The sequence below is a fragment of the Vigna radiata genome, chromosome 10 (assembly GCF_000741045.1).
Source record: "Vigna radiata var. radiata cultivar VC1973A chromosome 10, Vradiata_ver6, whole genome shotgun sequence".
Lineage (NCBI taxonomy): Eukaryota > Viridiplantae > Streptophyta > Magnoliopsida > Fabales > Fabaceae > Vigna > Vigna radiata.
Window position 1 is genome coordinate 10,018,156 of NC_028360.1, and position 25,433 is coordinate 10,043,588.

General features: G+C 30.5%; 1 protein-coding gene and 1 pseudogene across 6 annotated transcripts; one reads left to right on the forward strand and one right to left on the reverse strand.

The window, feature by feature from the left end:
* Nucleotides 1-2,698, forward strand: part of LOC106774792 — a 9,827-nt pseudogene extending 7,129 nt beyond the window's left edge.
* A 7,941-nt stretch (nucleotides 2,699-10,639) lies between these two features.
* LOC106776085 (B3 domain-containing transcription repressor VAL1) lies at nucleotides 10,640-17,789 on the reverse strand. 6 transcript variants are annotated; one of them, XM_022786614.1, is made up of 15 exons: nucleotides 17,405-17,780; nucleotides 17,091-17,216; nucleotides 16,494-16,532; nucleotides 15,694-15,775; nucleotides 15,506-15,607; nucleotides 14,170-14,828; nucleotides 13,975-14,071; nucleotides 13,630-13,804; nucleotides 13,221-13,297; nucleotides 12,693-13,109; nucleotides 12,496-12,545; nucleotides 12,111-12,224; nucleotides 11,955-12,022; nucleotides 11,124-11,555; nucleotides 10,640-11,030 (listed from the first exon to the last, which is right to left on the reverse strand). In XM_022786614.1, exons 2-15 carry the CDS (start codon nucleotides 17,192-17,194, stop codon nucleotides 10,822-10,824), a joined length of 2,625 nt encoding a protein of 874 aa, XP_022642335.1. In that variant the 5' UTR covers nucleotides 17,195-17,216; nucleotides 17,405-17,780; the 3' UTR covers nucleotides 10,640-10,821. The 6 variants fall into 6 exon arrangements, with proteins under 6 accessions (XP_022642335.1, XP_014518890.1, XP_014518889.1 ...); XM_014663404.2 differs by having other exon boundaries at nucleotides 10,640-11,555; nucleotides 17,405-17,513; nucleotides 17,633-17,779; XM_014663403.2 differs by having other exon boundaries at nucleotides 10,640-11,555; nucleotides 17,405-17,534; nucleotides 17,633-17,779.
* Between the last annotated feature and the right edge of the window lie 7,644 nt (nucleotides 17,790-25,433).

The following is a 25,433-nucleotide window of genomic DNA, read 5'->3' on the forward strand; positions in this document are numbered from 1 at the left end:
TGAAGAGAGAATGAAGCAATGGAAGAATGGAGCAAAGAACGTTCAAGAAGACTTGTTGGATGTTCTGATCTCACTCAAAGATGACAATGGCAATCGTACTCTCACAATGAAGGAAATCAAGGCTCTTACTATAGTAATACATCTCCTTATCACCTTTTTCAAAAGTGCCTGTTTTTTAATAATATAATTATATTTTTGCTTGTTATAGATGAATCTAATAACTTACTTTCATAAAAAGAAATAATTTTTTACTTTTTTTAATCAGCAAATATTATCTAATTCTTATGGCTACATACACGTTATATACTTAATTTTGGAAAAACAGAAGAATATTAATTGAATATAATATTGTTTATTATATTTTCGTATAGGTAGTTGATAAGTTAACAGGTAACTTATAAGCTACCTTATAAGTTATTTTGAGTTGATAAGCTTTTAACTTTTAACATTGAGTTGATTTGCAAGTTTAATGAATTATAAATGTGTGATACACTAACTAGTTAATAAATATAAAAGGATATAATTATATAAGTTTTTTATACACTAACTAGTTAATAAATATAAAAGGATATAATTATATAAGTTTTTTAATATTAATAAATTTCTATTTTTTTTTCAAGAAAGTGTATTATTATGTAATTATCTAATATAGTTTTCGATTTTTTTTAAGTGATTAAACTTTTAGTAAATTTTTTGGTACTTTTGTTTATTTTCTTAAAGTTGTATAAGTTTTGTTTTTCAAATTTGAACATGCTAATTTATTTAAACAATTTATCAAATAAATAATAATTTAATTTAATTTTCATTTACTTTTCAGAATTTTAAATTTTTATTTCTTAATTTAATCTCTTTTTTTTTATTTTTGGTGTGTATAATTTTCAAATTGCACCCTGTAATAAAATATATTTTACTTCAATTTTGTAATACTAATTATTTATAATTTGAATTGCATAAATAATTAAAAATTATCCACAAAATAATAAAATGCTGCAATAATTTGTGTATCTAAGATTAACTCAAACTTTGTAACTTGAGCTTTTCAGTTAGAAGCTAACATGTGAATTGTAATTTAGTTTATCAACTATAGTTCTATAACTTATAAGCTATAAACTTCTAAAATAGAATATTTTGGAATACTTATTAAATGTTTTTGTGTTGATTACATTAATTTATAAACTAGTTAAATAAGTTGATAACAAATAATTAACTAACATATAATTTATATTCCTATCAATCCATTTGTGTCACTAAATTCAAACTCAAATTATTATTTTTATAAAATTGTCCATAATTATAATTATTTGTAAATTATAATTTAAATTATGTTGTAAATTCAAAATATACTTTATATGCTCAAATATTCTTATCAACTATGAATTTAAATTATACAAAAAAAAATGCATATTTGCTCAAACTAAATAATTAAAATACTAGTTTATAATGATTGTAATTTTTTATGTCATTTATATATATATAGAGAGAGAGAGAAATATACAGAGAGAGAGAGAGAGAAGTTATCTCTAGTAAGGAGGGTCTTTTTTCAAATTAGGACATCTGTTCTCTAATAATTTTTGTTATGTTTATTTATTTTTGAAAATATATATATATATATATATATATATATATATATATATATATATATATATATATATATATATATATATATATATATATATATATATATAAATTTCTCGTAGAATTTTTAAGATTAAACTCACATATGTCTTCCTTTACGAAGATTTTCTAGAGGTTGAAAATGAACTTCGAAATCTTATGTATTCTCTTAAAAAATATTTATCTAACTCCATTTACTATAACAATTCTTTATATATTTCATTTTGTTTCTGTTGTACATGCATCAACAATTTCACTGTACAATCTATATGTAATAATAGAAGCATTATACAGGAACTTATGCTCGGAGGAGCAGACAATCCATCCAATGCAGTTGAGTGTGCACTTGTAGAAATGATAAATCAGCCGGATATACTTCAGCAAGCTACTGATGAAGTAGACAAGGTTGTCGGTAAGCAAAGGATGGTGCAGGAATCAGATGTTCCAAAACTCAATTATGTAAAGGCTTGTGTGAGAGAAGCTTTTCGTCTTCATCCAGTGGTGCCTTTTAATCCTCCTCATGTCTCAAGCAATGACACAATGGTGGGAAACTATTTTATTCCGAAAGGTAGTCATGTACTGCTAAGCAGACACGGACTTGGACGAAACCCTAAAGTGTGGAATGAAGCAGAGAAGTTCAAACCTGAACGTCATGAAAAGAATGATGGATCTATGGTGGTTTTGTCAGAACCAGATTTGACGTTCATATCATTTGGCACAGGAAGGAGAGGTTGTCCTGCAATCGTTCTTGGCTCCACCATGACTGTGATGTTGTTGGCAAGGTTGATTCATGGCTTTTCTTGGAGTGCACCTCCAAATGTATCAAGTATCAAGATTGTTAAGTCTGCTAATGGTGGTATGCTTGCTGACCCACTTGTATTAGAAGCCAAACCAAGATTAGCACCAGAGTTGTATTACATATAACTAAGTAATTAGTGAGTAAATCCATGCAAATGAAATACTTTTGTATGTGTCTGTGTTTTACCTTTTGTTGAAAAAGATAGTCTTCTTACAGATAAAGTAGAAAGAATAGTCATATTCGGAAAATGATATTTTAACACCAATTTTTGATATTATTTTGACACTGCACACGTATCAAAATGTGATTGGACGATTTCAAATTAAAAAAGCTGAGACAAGGGTATATTTGAAAGGAAAAAACCAAAGTTTCTTTTATAATTTGAAATCGTCCAACCACATTTTAACACGTGTGTAGTGTCAAAATGATGTCCAAAAAGTGATGTTAAAATATCATTTTCCTATTCTATTAGTATTAGCTATGATTTGCCTGTTCTTCCAGTTCCAGTGGTTGATAAGAGATTCCCTCGTCAAAGATTGTACTATGTATAAGTTAATAAGAACTGTAAATGTGAATTATGTGGAATGCATGAGTATTTAAGTGGGTTAGAAAAATTAAATAAATACTCTAAGATGTGGAATCAATATGTATTTATAAACTTTGAAGTTTAAGATGAAATTTCTGGGAAATAATTAAGATAAATAAAAAATAAACTAAGAAAATTATTTCGACCATTGATGTTTTATATATATAATTTGAAAATGTTTTTAAACTTGAAATATTAGAAAGAAAACCTAATATGAATTGATGGTAAGAATAAATTAATTTTAATCAAACATATTTAAAAAATTATTGTTATATAATATTAGTTAATTGATAATAAGGGATACAGCCTTTGATCAATTAATTTAAGTTGATTTTATTAAGAAATTGAGATTTAAATTAGTTAATTAAGTGATTGTATGATTAGAATTTATCAAAAGAAATCCAATTTTAAGTAATTCTAAAGGGGTGGTTTTATAAAACACAACCTTAAAACCTTCAAATCCTAATATTTATCATACGATATTCTTTTAATTTGTTTATTAATTATTTGTTTTGTTTTCAGCTAAAAGTATCTTCCGTATGATTTTTACAGTGTCTAGCTAGAGCATGAGCATTGAGTGAATTTATTCATAATAAAAAGTGTATTTTATATATGAATCTTAACAAATATTATATAATCCTCAAAATTTGTATTTCTTTTAATTGATTTCAAGTACTACGAGTACATATTCTCATAATTTTTCTTTAAGATTTTTTATAGTTTTATTAGAACCCGACAATAACAAACCGTATAATCAATTATCAATCTATTATATAAGTTATTTTTGGTTTTAATAGAAGATTGTACTACCTATACCGACACACATGATCTAGAAAAACAATCAACAATTTGATTATGGAACGAATTAACTGCTCATGAAGATTTCATATTTAATTACCAAAATGTGAGTCCTGAGTATTGATCAGATCAAACCATAAGAAATTGGATCATGATGCATAATAGAACTATATCCGATCTATTTAATTATATTGGTACGCAGTCCCAAGTTTTAGGCAGAGAAAATTAAAATATATATATATGGTTGGTATATAAAATTAGAACTTATTCTTATTTTAAATTTTGATACATTTTCTTCTACAAACTCAAAAATTATATAAATGTAATTCTCTTAATTTAATTATATTAAACTTTTTTCTAAGATATCAAATATGTTTTAGGATAATATTTAAATTTTTTTGTCCTATTTTATCATATTCTAATTCAAATGTTATTTTAAAATATTGTTCAAAAAGTTAAAATATATTAAATTAAAAAATTATATTTATTTATTTTTAAAGTTTAAGAATTAAAATATATCAAAATTTAAAAAAATAAAAAAAATGAATTTTTCATATAAGTTTAGAATAAAATTTTATTATTAAAAAATATTTGTTTGACTTTTTTTTATGTTGGACGAATCCATGAAAAATCACGTTTGAAAAGCATGCTTAAGTTCTATTTAAACTTCATTATCTTTATTTTAATATTTTATTTTTAGGTTTAATACCTCAATTGGTCCTCTAATTTGTCAACTAATCTCATTTTGGTCCTCTAGTTTGCAACAGTCTCAATTTAGTCACAAATTTTGAAAATATGAACATATTGTATCTCATCCGTTAAGTGATAACAGACGACGTTAAGTGTTGATGAGTTGTAATTTTAGTTTTTACCACGTGTCAATGTGAAATAAAATGGATGGATGACGAAGCCTAAGATTTAAGGGGAGGCCATCAACTGGTTTAGAAACGGTGAGAATGGCTGGAGATTTAAGGGTATGGTTATTTTTCCCTCTCCTTCCCTTTGTGCAGCGTGTAGTAGTGACATTAGAAATGGTGCTCACAGGCAGAGAAAGCTTGATTCGATTAATCGGCAGACGGAGGCGCTTCCTCCCCAATCGCCGCTCTATCCTCTCCGATACCATCCCTGATCCTAACCCTAACCCGAACCCGAACCCCAGTCCGAATCCAGTATTGCATCGGATCTTTACCAATCTCTTCTTTTTTGCTGATGTTTTGAGTGACACATTGTCATTGTTTCCATTTTCAGGTTGTTGAACAACCGTTGCAGCAACCAGATCAAAGCGGCGACGTACAATGCCCTGTTTGCGGCCGCAACCTTCCCGGTGATGATCACAACCGCATAAACTCTCATCTCGGTATGTATGCACGCTATTCACGTTTATATTCTTGCTTACATCAATGTTTCTTTAAACTCTCTCATCTCGATTTTCACTCTCAAATGCGTGTCTCTCTCATTCACAACCAAAACCAGCAACAAAACAAAAGCTTTCCCAACGCACCCTCTTTGAGTTAAACTTTTCCCCATCCAATTCTAAACCTAAACTCCAGAGTCTCACTCACGAATCTGGCAGTGCTTCCTTCCTTCCTCTTCCAAACAACGGCTATGAAGAAGTGGAAAATTGCGATAAGCAAGAACCGCCTGAAAAACACGAGACTGGAGTTAATTCTACACTTGCTGCCACTCCCTCATCTTCCTCGCCCGTGAACAGTGGGGTGCCTGAAGATTCTAAACCAGTTGATGCGGCCTGACATTGTCGCAGGAAAACACAATGAGGACCTCATACCAAATGAGGTGAAGGAAGGAACTAAAGAGAGGGGGTTCCCTAAATCTCTAAATCCCAATTGGTACATGAACCAGAGGTCTGAGTTTTTTAATATCCCTAAATCCCTTAATCCCAAATGCCACGTAAAAAAAAATATAACACCTCACCACATTCTCATTCCAACACGTGGACAACACTTAACGTCGTCTGCTACCACTTAACGGATGGGATACAATGTGTTCATATTTTCAAAATTTGTGACTAAATTGAAACTGTTGCAAACTAGAGAATCAAAATGACATTAATTGACAAATTAGAGTACCAATTGAGATATTAAGCCTTATTTTTATAACCATCGATATTTTTATCATTATATTCACATGGCGAACAATTATCATAATCAGTGGGATTGGTACAATTTTGCTAACTGCTTACAATAAATAACATTAATTATGACTTACAATCACCCACTGCGAGTACTGTGTTTTCAAACCCACGTACCCCACCTGCGTATTCATTAAAAGACTATCCTGTCTTTAAATTAAATTGCTAAAGGATATCGTATTAAATATACGTGTGAAATACCATAGTTTCATAGACAGGATACCTAAGAATTTCATGGTAAGACACGTTTTCTTTCTTTCCTTTTTTTTTTTCTTTTCTGCATTGTAACATGTTATTTATAATAATATGAAAAAATATAAAAATATAAAGTAAACTCACTGAAAAAAAAATAGATTATATAAAAGTATATTTGTTACAAATACAAATTAGTATATAGACATATAAGTTTATGGTGTATTATTAGATTCATATAATTAGTCCATCGATAAATTTATCTAATATTTAATATTAGATTCATCTAATCAGTATATAGACACGTTCATCTAATGTGTATGAACATACTTCTCTAATATGTATTGCAAGACATGTTTAATAAGAGAATAAATAGAATTGTCTAATGCGTATTAATTGACTTGTATAGTGTGTATAAATAAACTCATCTAATGTATTTCCTGAACTCACTTAATCAGTGTATGGATAAACACGTCTAATGTTTGTTACAAGACTCGTTTAATGTTTATTGCTAAACTTGTCTAATTAGTGTGTGAGCAGACTTGTCTGATGTATATTGCAAGATTTATCTAATCAGTAAATGAACATGTACTCTTCTAATGCGTATTAATAAACTTGTCTAATTTTTGTATATGAAAGTTTGTCTAATGTATTGTTAGACTCGTTTAATCGATATATGAATGACTTGTTTAATGTGTATTACTAAATTGGTTTGATCAATTCATCAATTACTCATTTAATCAAAGTATTCCTAAACTCACCTAATCAATGTATGGAATGAATCGTCTAATATATTTTTGTTATACTTTTTTAATTAGTGTATCTACAATCTCGTCTAATGTGTATTGTTAAACTCATGTAATCTTTCTTGCAATACTCTTCTAATAAGTGTGTGAAAACACTTCTCTAATGAGGATTCTTAGACTTATCTAATCAATGTATGAAATGACTCATATAATGATTTTTGCTAAACTCCTTTAATTAGAATATGGATAAAGTTGTCTAATGAGTGTTTGTTTAGACTTGTCTGAAGTGTACTGCAAGACTCATCCAATTAATGAATGAACAAACTTGTATTGTATTAATAGACTTGTCTAATTTGTGTATAGATAAATTTGTCTAATGTATATTGATAAGGTCATCTTACCATTGTATGTTGTTTGTAGTCTAATTAGTGTTTGGACAAACTCCTCTGATGAATATTCAAAGTCTTGTTTAATCAATGTATGGAATGTTTCGTTTAATGTTTTTTGTTATACTTGTCTAGTGATTATATAGACAAACTTGTTTAATGTGTATTGTTAGACTTGTTTGATTAATGCATTGATAGACTCATTTGATGTTTTTTGTTATATTTGTTTAATCAATGAATGTAACTACTCGTCTAATTTTTTTGCTATATTCATCTAATTAGTCTATAAACATACTTGTCTAATGTATGTTAGTAGACTCGTCTAATTTTTTTAATTATTATACTAATATGATTACTGTATGGACATGTTGATTTAATGTATATTACAATATTTGTTTAATAATTTTTTTTATATTTTTTTAATTAATGTACGGAATGACTCATCTAATATTTTTTTCCTATATTCGTCTAATTAATATATAGATAGACTCATACATTGTATATTGTTAAACTTGTTTAATTTTTTTCAATACTCATTTAATTAGTATATAATCAAAATTAAAGATGATAAGGGATTGGTCGAACATGGACAGTACACTACCGCAAAGAAAAATTTCATTTAGTACCTACCAAATATGTTTTTAGAAAAAATATCAGTGGATATTTTATAAAGCCCACAATATCATTAGATACCAATAGACATTTGAAAATAGATATTTTAAAATTTTTTTGAAATAAAATATAAATAAAATTTCAAAAAAAAAAATAAAATATATATATATATATATATATATATATAATATAATATAATATAATATAATATAATATACATTAAACTAAATATAAATTAAATTTTAATTTTAATTTTTTATCGATTACAAGAGCAAAAATTAAAAAAAAATGAATAGTTTTAGTTAATAAATTGTACAAGTGCTACTTAATAAAAAGAAATCACAAACTTTCACATAATAAAAGAAATTGTATAAATATGTAAATGTATTAAGTATGCATTGTATATTTTTAAATGTTATTTGATCATTTAAAAGAATAAATGGTTAGAATAATATTGTTGTTTTTACTCATTATTATTTTTAAGTTTAACTTTTTTTAAACGATTTAATTAGGTTTTTTTAGTTAAATTTGTATAAATGGAATTAATGTTGGCTTTGCAAATATCACATGACAAATAAGTAAGAGGTGTCTTATATTCAGTAAAGTCTCTATATTTATTAATTGAGTCCTAATATTTTTTTTAACTAAACAATGTTATTTATCTAGTTAAACTCAGTTTACTTACAAATAAAAATGAATAAATTACAAATTTTATTTTATTATTGTAAATTTATTTAATTTATAAAATTGATTGAAGTAGACAAATCAAGTTAAAAGATATAAAATATATTAATAATTTCGTTTAAATTTCTTACCAAGATTAACTTTTTTTGGAGGAAATAAATTTATAAACAAGCTAAAAAAAATACATTTTTTGCATAACTTCAAATTTAAAAATTTCAAAACTATCATAAGAATTTTACATTTACACTTCTAATATTTATTTTTTTAAAGTGTGAGTTGGTTTTTCTAGTTAATGGTTAATTTGTTAATGGTTAATTTGATTGTTAGTTCAGATAAGATAGACATGAAATATTTTTATCCAAATTTGAAAAGAAATTAAAATAAGTTTTTTTAATTAAATTAAATATAAAATTAATTTGAATATTTAGATAGAGTATTTTTGTATAAATTTTAAAAAATTTAACATAAATATATAAATTATAATTAAGTTTAATTATCATACTATCTTAGATAAGGACAACATTTCTCAATTTAAAAAACAAAATATTAAGATTCAATTAAGTCAGAAAGACAAATATAAAAATTAAATTAAATACAATATATTGTTGATATTCTCATGGTTAACATTGACATATAACATTAATATTATTACATGACATTATTACATGACATGGACTTAACACCTAAAAGTACAAAAAAATAAATAAATAAAACAAAAATTAAAAACAAAGTAAATACATAATAACACATAACATATACATATATAATGAAAATAACATAATTAAATAGTTTTATCAAAAATTTAAACTTAATTTAAAATAAAAATAAATATGACATTGAATAAAAGTAACAAAAATAAAGATAAAGTATTTAAGCCTACATTAGCAAATGGACTCGCCTTTAATTTAAATTGTACCACAAACCAATTCAATTAGTTTAAATTAAATCATCGGCATATTGCTTACAAATATTCAATAAATAAATAGCTGAACAACTTCAACGCTTAGTTGTTTAAATAGCTTATCGGTAGGTGTTATACACTTTTCTTTTTTTAATATTTTCTTTCAAATGGATCTCAAATTATTTATTAGAAAAAAAGAAAGTAAAAGTCTTTTTCTTTTTTTTTTTTCAGCAAACACTTTCTCACAATAGTTAAACTTTAAAAAAGGAATTATCTTGTTTTTCTATAGTACCCTCCTTCCTTTTATAAATTAACCGTGATTAACATTATCATAAACTTTAAACATGATAAAGTGAGTCTTCTCTTTTAAACATCATTTATTCTACAACTAAATAATATTATTAGAATTCAAATAATGAACTAATCGGGTTGATGATAAAAAAAAATAAGAAATAAAAAAATGGTATTATTTAAATGAGATGTAAGACAATAAAAATAAGGAGAAAGTAAGATAAACGTACTTATATTAATATTTTTATTTTATTTCTAATTTTAATATGAGTTTTTGACAATTTATTATTGCTATTATAACAACTAGCGTAAACATATAATATACATATTCATATTAAAATATTATAATTTAAAAAGTATTAAAAATAGATATATATTGCTAAGAATATAAGAATTGAATAATTATTTTTAAGTTAATGCGGTTATGTAATAAAATTATTCACCTTAATTGTTCATTAATGTTATGGAATGTTTAACAATTGGTATCCTTTAGCAGATCGTGCTGATAGTCCATAGTACATAATTTAATAAAGAGAAAGATATAAATATAATATTTATTATTAAAATAGTAGTATGAATATTAATAAAAAGTTTATGAGATAATTTATTAATATTGGGAACCTTGGAATCTAATCATCCCTAGTTATTTTTTCTTGAAAAGAATATATATTTAACTAAAACTGTAATGATTTCTCACCCAAAAGAAACTATCATCGATTCCAAGACAATTATAATTAATGCAATAACCACATGTCATTGCCGTAGAATAATAATATAAACAAAAAAATACATAATCACGAACATATGCAGAGAAACAGACTAAGATGTAAACCTTTTCCTATGTTTCATTCATATAACCAACAAACAAATTAACAAAATCATTGTCGAAGAAAGAAATGTGCAGGAGTCACTTCCATTAAAAAGAAAGAAAGAAAAGAACTTTAAAGATAAACTACTAAAAAAATACATTATTTTTCCCCTCTGTAAAAGAAACCAAAAACTGTACTGTGAGTGCAAGTAAAGATAAATATAACAAGGATTGAATGTAAGAATAAAGAAATTGTTAACAAAGATTGTTTTGGTTTTGGTTGGGTTCACTGTCTTCCTCATCTCTTCTTTCTTGGTTCCACATAATGGATGCAAAGCTTCTTAGATCAGACAAGTGTCTCTGACCTTCTCCATTGGATTGAGGAGTGTGCAAAGAAGAATTCTCACCATTCTGCAATTCATTGTTGTAGCTTCTTGGATCATTTTGGTTCATATATTCATGTTCTGATTCACAAAAGAAAATTGCTGATAAATCAACCATGTCTTCACGGTTGGGATCAGAATTCAGATCAATTTGTCCAGCAGCACTGGACTCACCCACTTCAGCTTGACTTCTGCTTAGTCCTACTACCTCTTTCTCCAACTGAGTTCCATCATCTCTTGATGTTTCATTGGTATCTGACTCCTCTTTGGGGAGAACTTGATCTTTCTGGGCAGCTTCTGCTTCGCGTTCGGATTGCCGTTTCTTCTTTCGCAGCATGAGAGTTTTGAACCGCCGCTTCACGGTCAGGCACACGTTGCATGCGCATGTCGGCTTGTGTCGCCCCTTGCCACTCGGTGGCTGGATGCACACAATGCAAGAGCAGCCGGGACGGTGTCTGGGATGCTTGGTGGTGGGTCCGGCCGATGATTCGGCCGTGTCAACAAGATTTTCTCCCAGGGCTGCTGCACTGGCAAGAGCTTCCAAGCCAGATGCCTCGTATTCTTGGATTGACTTGCTCTTTTCATCACTTCGTCGCTTCTTAAAATCTGTAAAGCATTGATCACAGCACAAAGATTTTGTGTTAACCATTCAGGACAAACATATATAAGGATATAACAGGTGTAGCCCAATCTGCTAGATCAAAGGAGGACTCATTTTTATTTCGAAAGTAAAATTGCGGTTTATGTGGCACTACGAAACATACACAGTTATAAGAACATAGCAATTTGCGTGTTAGACCCCCAGATGGAGTCTAAATATAATTTCACAAGTATTATATTAACACAGCATCATTCAACACATCAATATAATGTGCTGAATGCAGAAGTTGCATGGTGCATCTTTTGATTTGAACATTCAATCAATTGTAAGTGACAGAAACGTCAACCTCAACCCAATCTCAAACATGACACAGTATATCCAAACTCCAGATGTCAGAATCACACCTTTGTCGGTTTTCAAAAGACTTTCTAATTCCCCTGAACTTAGCTCTTCAGGTACTGTGCATGAACATCTGAAAAAATAATGTCACAATAAGAATTTTATATCATTTTATCAATATCTCATATGAAGTAGTCTTAAAATAAATAATAATGGATCACCTTCTTGAATCCCAAGCATTGTCAAAACATGTCCAATTGGCAGGAAGAAGAGCATCAACTGGAAGCTTTCGCCATTTAGAGCAATCATCACATTGAGCCCACTGTTCCTTCACCCTGGATGACATAGTTAACATAATCATGCACAAGTTGAAAATTTGCTCACATCGATATAACAAGTCCAAATGCTCTTGTGGAGAATAAATAAGATCCAATGCCTAATTCTGATACAACTATTGCCACAGCACACATGAATTCAGGAAAAATACCAAACAGTTGTCAGGTGGATGAACAAATGCATACGTAAGATTAAATCTTGAGTGATAAAAAAGTAGTGTTCGAATGTACCAAATACAATGCAAAATATGCAGGAAGGTTGGATTCTTACCCAGAAGAACAGGTACTGAATATAGTTCTCTTTCCAAAAACTGGGGGTTCCTGAATGAAATGAAGTGCATCACATAAATTAGGCAGCGCAAAGAAATTTGAATAGAATTCTTCAAACTACATTAGTCCATATTCAACTCGCAATAGCTAACCAACAAAATAAAAATACATGGACTCATTTGACACTGTTGCACTTACATCATATTCTTCAAATACTTGGTCCTCAATTGTGACAATGCTTGGCTTGACACTAGGAGGAGGACGAAGTAAATCCTGTGCTTCTTCCCATGTAAGTTTTAGCTCCCTAGCATCTTCATTGTCAATAAGCAGCCTCTTACTTTTAGGCCCAATATTACGAGTCTTCTTCTTCTCTAAAACCGAAACTTTTCGCTGTAGTGAAGTATTGTTTGTCATCATCCCATTAGTTTCAGTTATAAGCAACCCAGAAGTTCCAGTACCCAAAAGTGGATGTTCTCTTTGTCCATTAAACTTAGGTTCCACATTCCCCTTCATTGAAAGAAGAAGATTGGCATGATTACTTCCTGATGGCAGATTCTCAGTTCCAGCAGAGGTGGCTCCCTTTGCTGAATTAGATTGTGCAGATGTGGAGGTATCCTGTTTGACAATAATCATTTATCATATTCAGCAACAGAGAAAATTAATAATAATAATAGGGTTGTATTATTCAAAGAAGAGACCACACAGTAATGGAAATTGTGTCCCAACCTGTGTATCTGCAGAATTTGATGCCCTTCTGAAACCCATTACAAGTTTGCCTCCTGGGTCTATCCGACTAAATGTTACTGCATAAAAGCATCATACAAAAGAATAATAGCTATTTCAGATTTGCGACACATTAATCTCAGAATATTTGAAGCTTGATCCACATATTAACCAGCAAATTATGCACAAGAGATTAATTTTTCAAGGCATTGAATTCCTCTATTTTTCTTGAAAAGATTATAGCAAGAATATTTATAACACACAGCTAGCCTATCTAAGGGTTATAGGCAACAATGATTACAAATAAAATTAAAATTAAAAAACACGAAAAAGAAATTGTGACTAATTTGACTTAAGTACAAAACTTTAGGGTAACAGACATGCAAGGTTTATTCCCTAGCTTTATTCTTACCAGTATCACCAGCGCGTAACTGCATGGTCTGTATGCATGGGGTCACACCCTCCAATACGTACATTCTACTGTTGTTATTTGGCCAAAATCTGAACTGAAATGTCCACTCGTTCCCCTTCACATCTTGCATTCGCAAAGGAACACCCTCAGATTGTGAAATAGAAGGGAAATATGCCTGCAAATCATAGGCCAGTTTGTATTATTTCAGCCATTACAGGGTAAAGAGATATTCCAAAATTTATAAACAGAAAAACTGCAGAAACACCTCTCCATAGAAATTTATATACAGAGATAACAAAGCAAGCACAGAAATAAGAAAAATAAAGAATAAAACCCCAAAAATACCTCAGCGCAGGCTTTTGGGAGAACAAGACGGCCAATTCGACCAGCATCACTGGCACTTAATACCTTCTCAAATAATGGCACAACGGTGGATTTCAAACTGTTATCATATATTAAGGGAAACTACTGAAAAGCCAGGTGTATACTTAAGTTTATAATACATGTCCGAAACAACCAAATAAAAAACATAAAGGATACTCTCCAGATAGTCGCTCCAGCTCTTGATCGGTAATCCTCGGCCAGTATCGAGGAAGTAACTGATTCTTTCCTCTGCCATCTGCAGGTGGCCGAGCAACTCGAGATTGAGAATTTGTACCTTTATCTATTTCCACATTCATGGTAAGCCCACTCTTCACTGGTTTTGGAAATATAGGGCGAGTTCTTTGCCCTTGATGAAAAGGTGGAGACGTTTTTCGCTCAAGTCTTCCTTCCACAACCTCTCCAGCAGAAGGCAGGACAGAGTTGTTCCCAGATCCATTTCCCAGGTACATACTCAATGATGGCTGCACATTTGCTTCGTGGATGTTTTTAATCTCCCATGGTGACCTATTATTTTCTAATGTAGCAAATGTTAATGGCTGAACAGATGGCTTCACCACTTTTGAAAAACCAATGTCTCCTTCCCCGAATGAACATTTGGCTTCTTGGTTGTTGTTCCCATGACGTGAAATGGTGCCATCTTTTTGAGCATTATTCCATCGGCTGGATTCACTAGCTTCAATAATTTTGCAGAATTGCATAAGCTTTCCTTCATCAACACCTCGTGCAAACAGTCTTCCCTCAGAACGAGAAGGCCGATCACTTGAATTATTTTTTATCAATGAAACAGGTCCATTTGGATTTTCAATATTCCTCATCTGCAGAAAAACATCAAATAGAAGGAACCAGAGAAATTGTCAAAGGATAAAAAACACAATACACCTAAGTAAACTCTCTTCAAAGTCTTGGCCAACTGCATGTGTCATGGCAGAATAACAAGACACGAGATCACTTAAAAGAACCAGCAAGCAAGCAGCAGCATTTAACGTGCTGAACATAATTAGAAGAGTATTCTATATATCAAAAAGCTTGAGGTCTTCCAATGATCACTTTTATATAGGAGTTATCTGAATCCGAAGCATATGCATGCATTCAACATACAACAAAAGAATGATGTCAACCATGTGTTGTTGTACCATAAAAGAGAAACCACAACCAATCAAACATTGCTAAAGTGATGTCCCCACTTGAGTATAGATATCCAGCCAACACATTATGCTAAACCAAAATACAAAAACCAAAAAAGCTACAAATTTAAATGGCAGGCAACCATTTTAACTGGAAATACTGAGACAATAATATATCCCTAAACAGTCACACAAAAACTAATACTAGAGACCGATATTGTATTGATATTGTATTTAAAAATGTGACGAAATTTATATGACAAGCAAAAGTGAGATCCCAGATTCAAGATTTAGCAATAAATGAGACATGTTGCATTAAATAGAAAATAACAAAAAATTATAGCTGGAAAACTCCAGATTAAACTTACCGTACTAAGTTGGCTAGTATTTACACAGCTAACACATCCTATACCACCAAAGTCAAGATGCTCGAACAAAGATTTAGATACCATGCAACCACAGTGGATAGGCTGCCAAACCAAATCAAATAGACTTCAATGACTAAGGAACAAAGGGAATGCCCGAACAGTTACATGAAAATAGAGTAGCATTTTACCTTGTTGCAAAAGTTACAGTCCCTCCAACCAGTTTGTTGGTGATGAAATTTGCTGCAGAAAACTGAATTCTCGTATGCGGATCTGACATATTATGGATTTCCATGTGGGAAATATAAAGAATCAATAAATGAATTATTACCGATAAAAATGCATAGCAAAACTACCAACGTTATGACAGAGAGAAGATATGTGCAGAATCAGAAAATATTACATTACCAAGACAAAACTTCGATAAGAAAACTAAACCTAAGATCCATTCATACTTTCAATTATTGATTACCATTTGCAATCAACTCTTTTTAACACACCCTACACTATCAAGGAGCAAGATGCTTCGGTATAACAAGAAAAAGTACTTTCCAAAATAAACAAGAAACATAGCACTAGAATTAAACTATCTAACAGAAAAAAATAACTGTAAGTGACACTTATTTAAAAACTAAATAGACTCAGCTAGATACGTATACATAAGTAAGTCCATCACATGAACTAAAATTTCCTTATCATTATGAGGGATAAAACAAATGTTTTTATTTACAATAACCAGTAACACCTATGACAACAATCACCAACTTAAAAAGTTATGCTGGAATACTGGTTTTAAAAACAGTCTGCAACCATAGCTGCCATATCAGCCATATATACCTGCAATTTCTCGCAATGTCAAGGATTACAAGGAAACCACGACTTAAAACCTTGGTTAGAATAGTAGAACGTGCATTTATTGCATCCAAATTAAGGAAAAAACAATATATTCGCCACATTGCCATTTATACAATCCCCACATTATGACACTTACAATGGCTCATGGATGTCACCCTTCCACTCCTCCATAAATCTAGCATTACAGATATAAGCCAACATTAGTCAACATAATATATATTTTGAAATAAAAAATACAAAATCTATATTTTACTACAACAATTAAGAAATTTTATTTCACAATCATTATGACCAGAACACCCTCACCAAGTCATTCTCTAGAAATATTTCCCAAATTAGCAGCATTGATCCCCGCCCTTAATCAGCAACAACTTCATATTGTCATCAGAAAAGAAAAAAGCATTGCATGGCATAAATACTTCTCTGAATTGCGCACTTAATGTGATTCTTATTCACATCAATGCGGTAGTTCCTTGATATTAAACAGACACACTTAAAACCAGAAAATCCCGGGAACGAAAAAAAAATGACCAAACCAAGCCTCACAAATACAGCTGCAACCCTCATGAGACTAATTACACCAAAATCAAAAACCAAAAAACGTATCCGATTTTAAAAACAACATCAACAAGAACGAGTCCCAAAATCGTTTCCCCAAAACTACCCTTGCATCATCCACTACCCCCATAATTGACGAATAGATGAAATTCAAAGGAAAAGCACTCAAATTTACCCGCACTTGCAGCACAGTTGGGCGAATCCACCAGATCGCAGAGGCCACCCCTTTCTCCATTCATGAGTGCACGAACCATTAACGACGCAAATATCAGAACCCATTAATACAAAATCCAAAATTCCACTGCCAAAGAAATACAATCCAAAACTCAAATCAAAATCACAAACCCTAAACCAAAAACCAAAACAACAAAAAAAACACTTTGACCCATCATCACAAATTCATTCAGACTCCATACACACCCATGCAAAAAGCTTCAAGATTCACAAAGGGGTTATAATGAAACAGAACCCCAAGACGAAAAAACAAACCTTTGTCTCACCCCAAGTGAAAACCAACCAATGGGTCATTCACATGAACGAAAAAGAACCCGACTTCGCAGTGCTAGCTACCTCTATCTATCAATCTATCTCCTCAAATCTTAACAACCACATACATCATCTGTTACATCAACACTTAGCTGGGGAAGAATACAGGCAGAGCAACGAAGAAAAACAGAGTGAAAGCACTGAAATCAGCATAAGGCAATGGAAATTGACCTGAAATTTTACAGAGAGAGAAACCGAGGATGTGTGTCTGTGTAGAGAGAGAAAGTAATGAGAGAGAAAGAGGAGAGAGAGTGTGTGTGCATGCAAAGCAACAGATGCATAAAATGCATGCAGGACACTTGAAGACATAACACATACACACCACCGCTAACCTTAACGCCCACAAGTCGTTTATTTTCTTTTCTTTTTCACTATGTTTTCACTTTGGGGACACTGATATTCTCACCCTCAGTTCACGGGGTTCTCTCACTGTGGCTGTGACTGTGACTTGGACTCGCTTGTCTCACCCCTCGGTGTATCCGTATAGGTAAAACTTCTATCCATGCCTTGCACGTGTATCTTATTATTATAAATATTTTAATTTTAAGTCTTTAAAATTTACTTTTCTACGTTGATTCTTAATTTAAAAATTGGAATCATTAATACTAACAATATCTCATATTACTCAAAATAAAAAATAAATTTGCATAATTAACTTAACTCCTAACAAAATGTATTAAAACTTTCTTAGTTTAAGAATTATTAAATTTATTAGTATTAATTCTGGATTTTTTGGTTGAAGGATTAAAAAATATTAAAATCGGAAATTGTTAACTATAGACAAAGAATGAATAAAAAAATTAGATGGGAAATCAATGTGAAAGTTAATGGTTCATCTTTCCTCTGTCTTATTTTATTATTTATTATATTGTTGTAGAAATTTTGATTTTACTTATTAGATATAATGGTATTGCTGTAAGGTATAAGTATGCATGTGTAAGTGAATCTGTGTAGCTTAATTTAAACTTATTGTCTTGTTAATCATAATCAGAATAATGATTATAAATAACTTCATGTTAAAAGAAAAATTAAATTTAGTGGCATTCTATAATATATTAGTGAATGAATATATTGAAATAAGTGTTATTACGTTATGAACAAAAAAATGTTATTTTAAGGATACAAATATAATTAACCTATTGATAATCGTTAAAATTATAATTTTAAAGTATTAAATGATAGTATTAGATTGGATAGACCTATTAATTTAATTTTCAAATCCAATAAAAATAATATTAAATAATTTAATTAAATTACTTTGACTGCACCCTAATTAATTACGGGAATACTTTTAGCATTGCGATTCACATTACTACTTTGTAATATATTACCATTTAGTAGTTTAATTAATGTAAATTTGATGTGTATAAAATAACACTGCAATTATTTGAACACGCTTTTTAACGTAGGTTTGATTATGCATTATATAAAAGTAAATATACATGTATTTTAGACTTTACTGACATTTCGATCAAGTTAAATTAATCAAAAACTGAAATTTTGAGACAAAGTAACATATTGAAAAAATAAGTTTTTTTTGTAAACCATTTTGGAAATTATAATAAAAATTCTTCGCACCTTATCAATCATACATCTTTTATCTCAATTTATTTTCAAACTCCATCGTCCAAACATCTCAATAAATATAGGTTAAAAACTATAAATATATCCAAAAGTTAACAATAATAATATAATAGAATAGTCGAATAAAATAATATACAGAATGAGAATAGATGTAATAACCCAAAAATTCAAAACTGTACATAGATCGAGATTCTTAAACAAATTTTACAACTTAGACCGAACAGTCTTAGGGTCTACTAGACCGAACAGTTTTAAAAAAAGGGGGTTCATACCGAACGGTTATACAAAAGTATATACAAACCAAACGTTTTACTAAATTTACAAGTACAAGAACCTACTACCCAGATATACCTATGTTATCTTAGGGTTGCTCAGCTTGTAAAGCTTCTTCTAACGAACTAGTATCACCTTCTGCTCACATCCATTGGATGATCATCGCAGTGAAGAGAACGACCGAATGGTAAATAAAAACAGACAACAGAAAAAGTAGGGTAAGCTTATGTAATTTAATTAATTCATTTAAAACATACGATTTAATATAATAGTGCATGGACGAAACAACATATCCAATCATACAATCATTACACAACGCATTTCGTATAATAAACCGAACGTATAAATAATTAAAACCGACCACTTTGACACTGTCTGGACTGTATGAACTATGTAGTTACGACGTTTGTGCACCCTGGTGGAACCTGGCTGGGATGCCCTCAACAGCCGCCACCCGAGGTTAGTCCAGTGGAGCTACCTCGGCATAGAAATACCTTGAGACTAAAGGACCTTCTGCCATTCCCACGCATGAGTTACCCTCCTCTACATGAGGTGGAGTAATCACAGAATATCAGAATAAACGACAGCTTAACTTAGCCATGTTCATACTTTACCATTCAAAATCAATCATGAAACATTCCTCCTTGGAATTCTCTTAAAACATTCATAATATTCATTTCATATATCATTATCTTTCTTATTCCATATAATCCAAATCCAATAGTATAACAAAATCACATCCAAAAATAATTCTTAAAAGAGATATGAAGATACTTTAAGGAGATGACCGAACGGTCGAACAACTGGTTAACTGCAGTGGAAACCGAATACTATTTAAGATCGAGCATACAAAAACTTGATTTGAGAATAAGGTCCTAAATTTACTATTAATACCTTAGACCGAGTATGTGGGGCTTAGACCGAGTAATTATAACTTAGGTCGAGTACTTTACAGCTTTGGCCGAATATTTATAATAAAAAGAAATTCTCTTTAAGAAACCGAGTATCACTACAAGACCAAACACTCTTTATGAAATCGAGTGTCAGTATAAGACCGAGCACTCTTTAAAAGAATATTATTAATATAATACCGAGTGCTTAGTCTATGACCGAGCACTTCCAAAGCCGAGCACTTTAGACATATATATATATATATATATATATATGATCAAACTGATAATGAAACTTTCTTCACTTATTTTGAATGCCTTGACTAAACTAACTTAGTAAAATAAAATAAATATAACTTTTAGGAGACCGATCGGTCATCAACTGAAATCTCCTATAGAAGAGAATTCAGTCAAGACCGAACGTCCTAGGGAAACACCGAACGATCATATACATGACCCTCGATCAAATTGCAGAATTCTACAGACCTTAACCCTATTGCTACCCAATTCTTATCCATTTTTCAATCACAAACACGTCCAGACAAAGATGCAATGTCACAAAATCAACCAATTCATATTTGTAACTTCATTCCAGCATACAACATCCAAAGAAACAAAATCATAATTAAATTACAAGCTTCCCTTACCTCTAAATCCAAAAGTTAGGCTTTCACAGTTGACCCACGTTCTTGAGAACTTCTATAGTTTCTAACAGACCGTCTACACGGTGGAATGTATCCATCATGGAATCAAATACACAAAATCGGATTCAGAGAGTAAATTGATGAACACATGGAAGCTGAAAAAGTACTTGCATGCATACAAAAACAAATAAACTTCAAATGACAAAGAGGATTTGATCTTACCGGCTCAAATTGAAAATTGATCGGTGCAACTGGAAGACTTGTCATCGGGAATGTTTAATCAGAAGCTGATTGAGGATCGAAGAAGGATAAGGGTGAGAAATCTTAGAGAGAAGAAATGAAGTTCTAGAGAGAAGGAGGAGAAAATGGTTGTCTGAAGGTTGAAGATGAAGGTTGCATGCAGAGAAGTGTCACCAGATTTTAAAATTCCACTTTAAACACAACCTCCAAAAATCGATCGGTCCACTTCCTGCCTGTCACCTGTCTTTTACTTTCTTAATTATACATTCTTTTTCTTTGTCAAACAAAGATCCCACTCAACAGAGAATTTAATGGATTTGACACCTATTATCGGGAGAATTTAAGAAGTCTAACACATTACATACAAAAAATATTCAATCCCAAATTAATATTAATAAATATTCAATCCCAGATTAATATTAATAAAGTAAACATATTTTTATGTTTTATTTAAATAAAGACATAGATAAATAAAATGAAACTTTTTTTATAAATTAAAAAGTATTATGTTTAATTTTCTTCAAAACTAATATAAATAAATTGAGTTTAGTTTACTAAAAAATCATTTTTGTTTTCGTTAAAAACATAATGCTATACATTTCACTTTCTAGTTTGTTATGAAACTGACAGACGAGATCATCTCTTAAAATATGAAGACTTTTAAGTTATATATCCTTATAAATATTGTACATACATACTTACAAAAAAAAAAAGGAGAAAATAATAATAAAAATAAGATTATTTTAAAACACTTAAATAAGAAATTAGAACAGAAGTAAATAAAATCCTATTTTTTCTTTTGATAGTAAATTAAAAATACATTGATTATGAAACACTTTATTAATTATGCATTGACTATCCAAACAAATGAATTAATTAATTAATTGAACATTTAAAATGCATTCATAATACATTATCCCACACTCTTCTTCACACAATGCATTGAAACCAAATTGATGGAGAACTTTTGAGTCGGCAATTAATAATATAAATATTTATATGTTGACTTTTTCATTTGATATGGCTAAAATAACACATCACCATCTCCACAATTATGCATGGGATTCAGTAATTTTCTAACCATTTTTATGATGCTTCTATCATGGTTGTTCATATTAAGCAATATTCAATGGATTAGACTTTGCAAAAAATTCGAATTAATTTGGCTTGCTTACCAAGATCAATGAGATCATATAAAAGCAAAATTTAATTTTAAAAATGTTTGGTTGGGACATGAAAGGTTGCATTAAGAAATTATGTTTGTGTTAGGTTGGAATTATCATTTTTCTACAAAAATATGTTTCATTAAAAAGTTGTTGAATAATTAAAAAATAATTAACAAGTGTAGCATTATATTAATATATTTTAAATTCTGAATGATTTTATGTCAAACTATTAAGTTTTTTTTTTTAATTATGTGGTTACTATGATTATACGTAGGAGAAGATACTAGGTTAGGACTAAACATCAGAGTTTTATTTTATAAGTTTTAGCATATAGGTAAATATTGTATATACCCTTTTTTATTTAAATGTTATTTTTTGATATTACCTTTATGTTTATTTAAAAAGGGTATTATTAAAAATGTTTAGTAATAACCTATATATATGTAATGTTATTAGACATTGGAAATAATCTTATCATGTTTAATTTTGATATACAAAGAAAAAATAAACGTTTTAAAGAAAAATAGAGAAGCCCATTTAAAAGCAAAATAATTCGATCCATTAGTAAAATATTTCCCTATAAAACCTTAAAAAGCGAAAATTATTTGGATAAAAATTAGTAATATCAAAGAAATATGAAATTCAAATGTTCATCAAGATTTTCACCTTAGGAGAATGAAGCTCTGAAAGTGAAAGTGATCACATCAGAAAGAGGGAAATCTTTGTAAAAGTGATATGATGAGGTTATGTATTTTAAATTATTAATTGGTTCCAACAACCACCACAAAACTATCATCATATTTTATTTTTCTCAAAACAATAATCTATTATGTGATTGTGCACAAAAATTTAAAATTTAAATCACCCTATTTAAATTATTTAAAAGGGTTGATTTCATTATCATACAAAATAACATAATATAGAATATCGATTATCGTGCTTTTATATGATAATTTAAATTATAGTGTTGAGTAAAAGTGTTTTTAGCACATAATTTTCAAAGAAAATAATTTTGGAAACTATCATTGTAAAACCACATGTTTTATCTTAATTTTAACATTGATTATGTAATATAATAAAAAATATATAATCTTGATTATAAATTTAATTTAATTTAACTTTCATCTGTATATAATGTAAATATCATACTTTTTGTTACACTTTAGTTGGTGAATAATAGCAGTTTTTACATCAGTGAGGACCACTCACTATTATATTATTTATTCTCATCGACCTACATCAAATGAACGCTATAACTCTTTATCAATGCTGTCAATTATATATATAAGTATAAATAAATATATATATATATATATATATATATATATATACACGAAGACATTTCTTAGAAAAATATATAAATGAACCTTTACAAATTATTCAAAATATAAATGAGTCAAGTTTTATATATACTACTAAAAAATTATTTACTTTATTAAAAAGGTTATTACAATTTCAACCTAAAATGAAACTTTAACTACACAAAGACAGATTAAACATTTGTGCCCTCATTGTTTAGGACCTACGTTACTAATGTCTCATTTACTTTTGTTCATACTCATCAAGTGATCATTCAAAACATAAAACAAACAAATAACACAACACGAGTAAGTTAATATCAAAAAAATAAAATATGGAACTCACAAAATAGCATATAATATTTGCATTTCAACTAAGCACAACACTTAAACATATCAGACATTTGGACTCAAACATCTGGATACATGCATTATTGTTGAACTATGGCGGGTTGTGCACTTGTAGTGGTGACACTAGTAAAAAAAAGCATTATACAACGCACATTATGCCACGGTTCATCCGAAACCGCAGCATAATGCTGCGCGGTGGCAGTTTTGTAAATAAAACGAACTTATATGCGGCGGTTCCCCACTTAACCGCGGCATATACCCCAGTCAACCAACCCCTTTGACGCCACGTCAGAAAAAAAAAATTAATGCAGGGGGAATAGGCCGCGGTTGGTCAGAGAACCGCCACCTATTCCCCCTGCTACCTGCTGACATGCCCCATCAGTCAGTCCCTACAATAAATTGACAGGGGAATAGGTTGCAGTTGGTCAGAGAACCGCGGCCTATTCCCCTGTCAATTTATTGCAGGGACTAACTGATGGGGAATGTCAGCAGGTAGCAGGGGGAATAGGTCGCGATTCTCTGACCAACTGCGGCCTATTCCCCCTGCTACCTGCTGACATTCCCCAAGAGTCAGGCCCCTGCAATAAATTGACAGGGGAATAGGTCGCGGTTGGTCAGCGAACCGCAGCCTATTCCCCCCTGCTACCTGCTGACATTCCCCAAATGGTAGTTGGGAGCAGTTGGGGGGATTCTGAACGTTAGGGAATAGGTCGCGGTTGGGCAGAGAACCGCGACCTATTCCCTTATCAGAGTAAATTTTATAAATTTCAAAGCATATGCCGCGGTTGGGCGCTGAACCGCGGCATATAAGTTAAAAAAATTTTCAAAAATGCCATTTTGGGTAATTTTTTTTAAATGAATAGGTCGCGGTTCAGTGTAGAACCGCGGCATAAAGGGGGAATATGCCGCGGTTAAGTGTAGAACCGCGGCAGATTCCCTTCTGAAGGTTAAAAAACAAAAGCTCTGAACAGTTTTCTTCTTCACGCGAACCTGAAAACCTTNGTCCTCATCTCCGCCGCGATCGAGTTGCGANTTTCTGCCGTCATTGTGCTTGCATTGCTCCGACCGCCATTCTTCTCCACCGNCCTTGCTTCTCTGNCGCACCGTTGCTTCTNTGTTGCGNCGTTCATCTCCTGCGAGCCAACCTGGTTTGATTTCTCNCCCTNCTTATGCTTTTATGCGATTCCTTTTAAATTTTATTGTGCTTTTGTTGTTTTATATGCTTGTGATCCTCAAATTAAGGTCGGTGATATATATGCTTTTGTTGTTTTATGCGATTCCTTGATTTCTCGCATTGTCTAGGAAGTTTTGTTTTTGGGGCTTGTGGAAAGGAATTGAGCGAAAACCACATTTTGGGGGTCAATTTGAATAGTCTTGGTATTAGTCAAATATTTGTTTGGTATTAGTGAAAAATTTGTTAGAGATTATAAGAAAGTTTTGCTAAAGAGGACTGTTTATAAAGGCATTAGTAATCGGGTCTTGTTCAATTGAATAAAAACATAGTGATTAATGACGACTGTTTATAA

Coding starts and splice junctions, on each gene's coding strand:
- LOC106776085 (XM_014663405.2), bottom strand. CDS start 17,194: ATGGGTTCTGATATTTGCGTCGTTAATGGTTCGTGCACTCATGAATGG. Junction 13,805..13,974: donor TCCCAAAAGCCTGCGCTGAG/GTATTTTTGGGG, acceptor TATGATTTGCAG/GCATATTTCCCTTCTATTTC. Junction 13,110..13,220: donor CAAATTCTGCAGATACACAG/GTTGGGACACAA, acceptor ATTGTCAAACAG/GATACCTCCACATCTGCACA.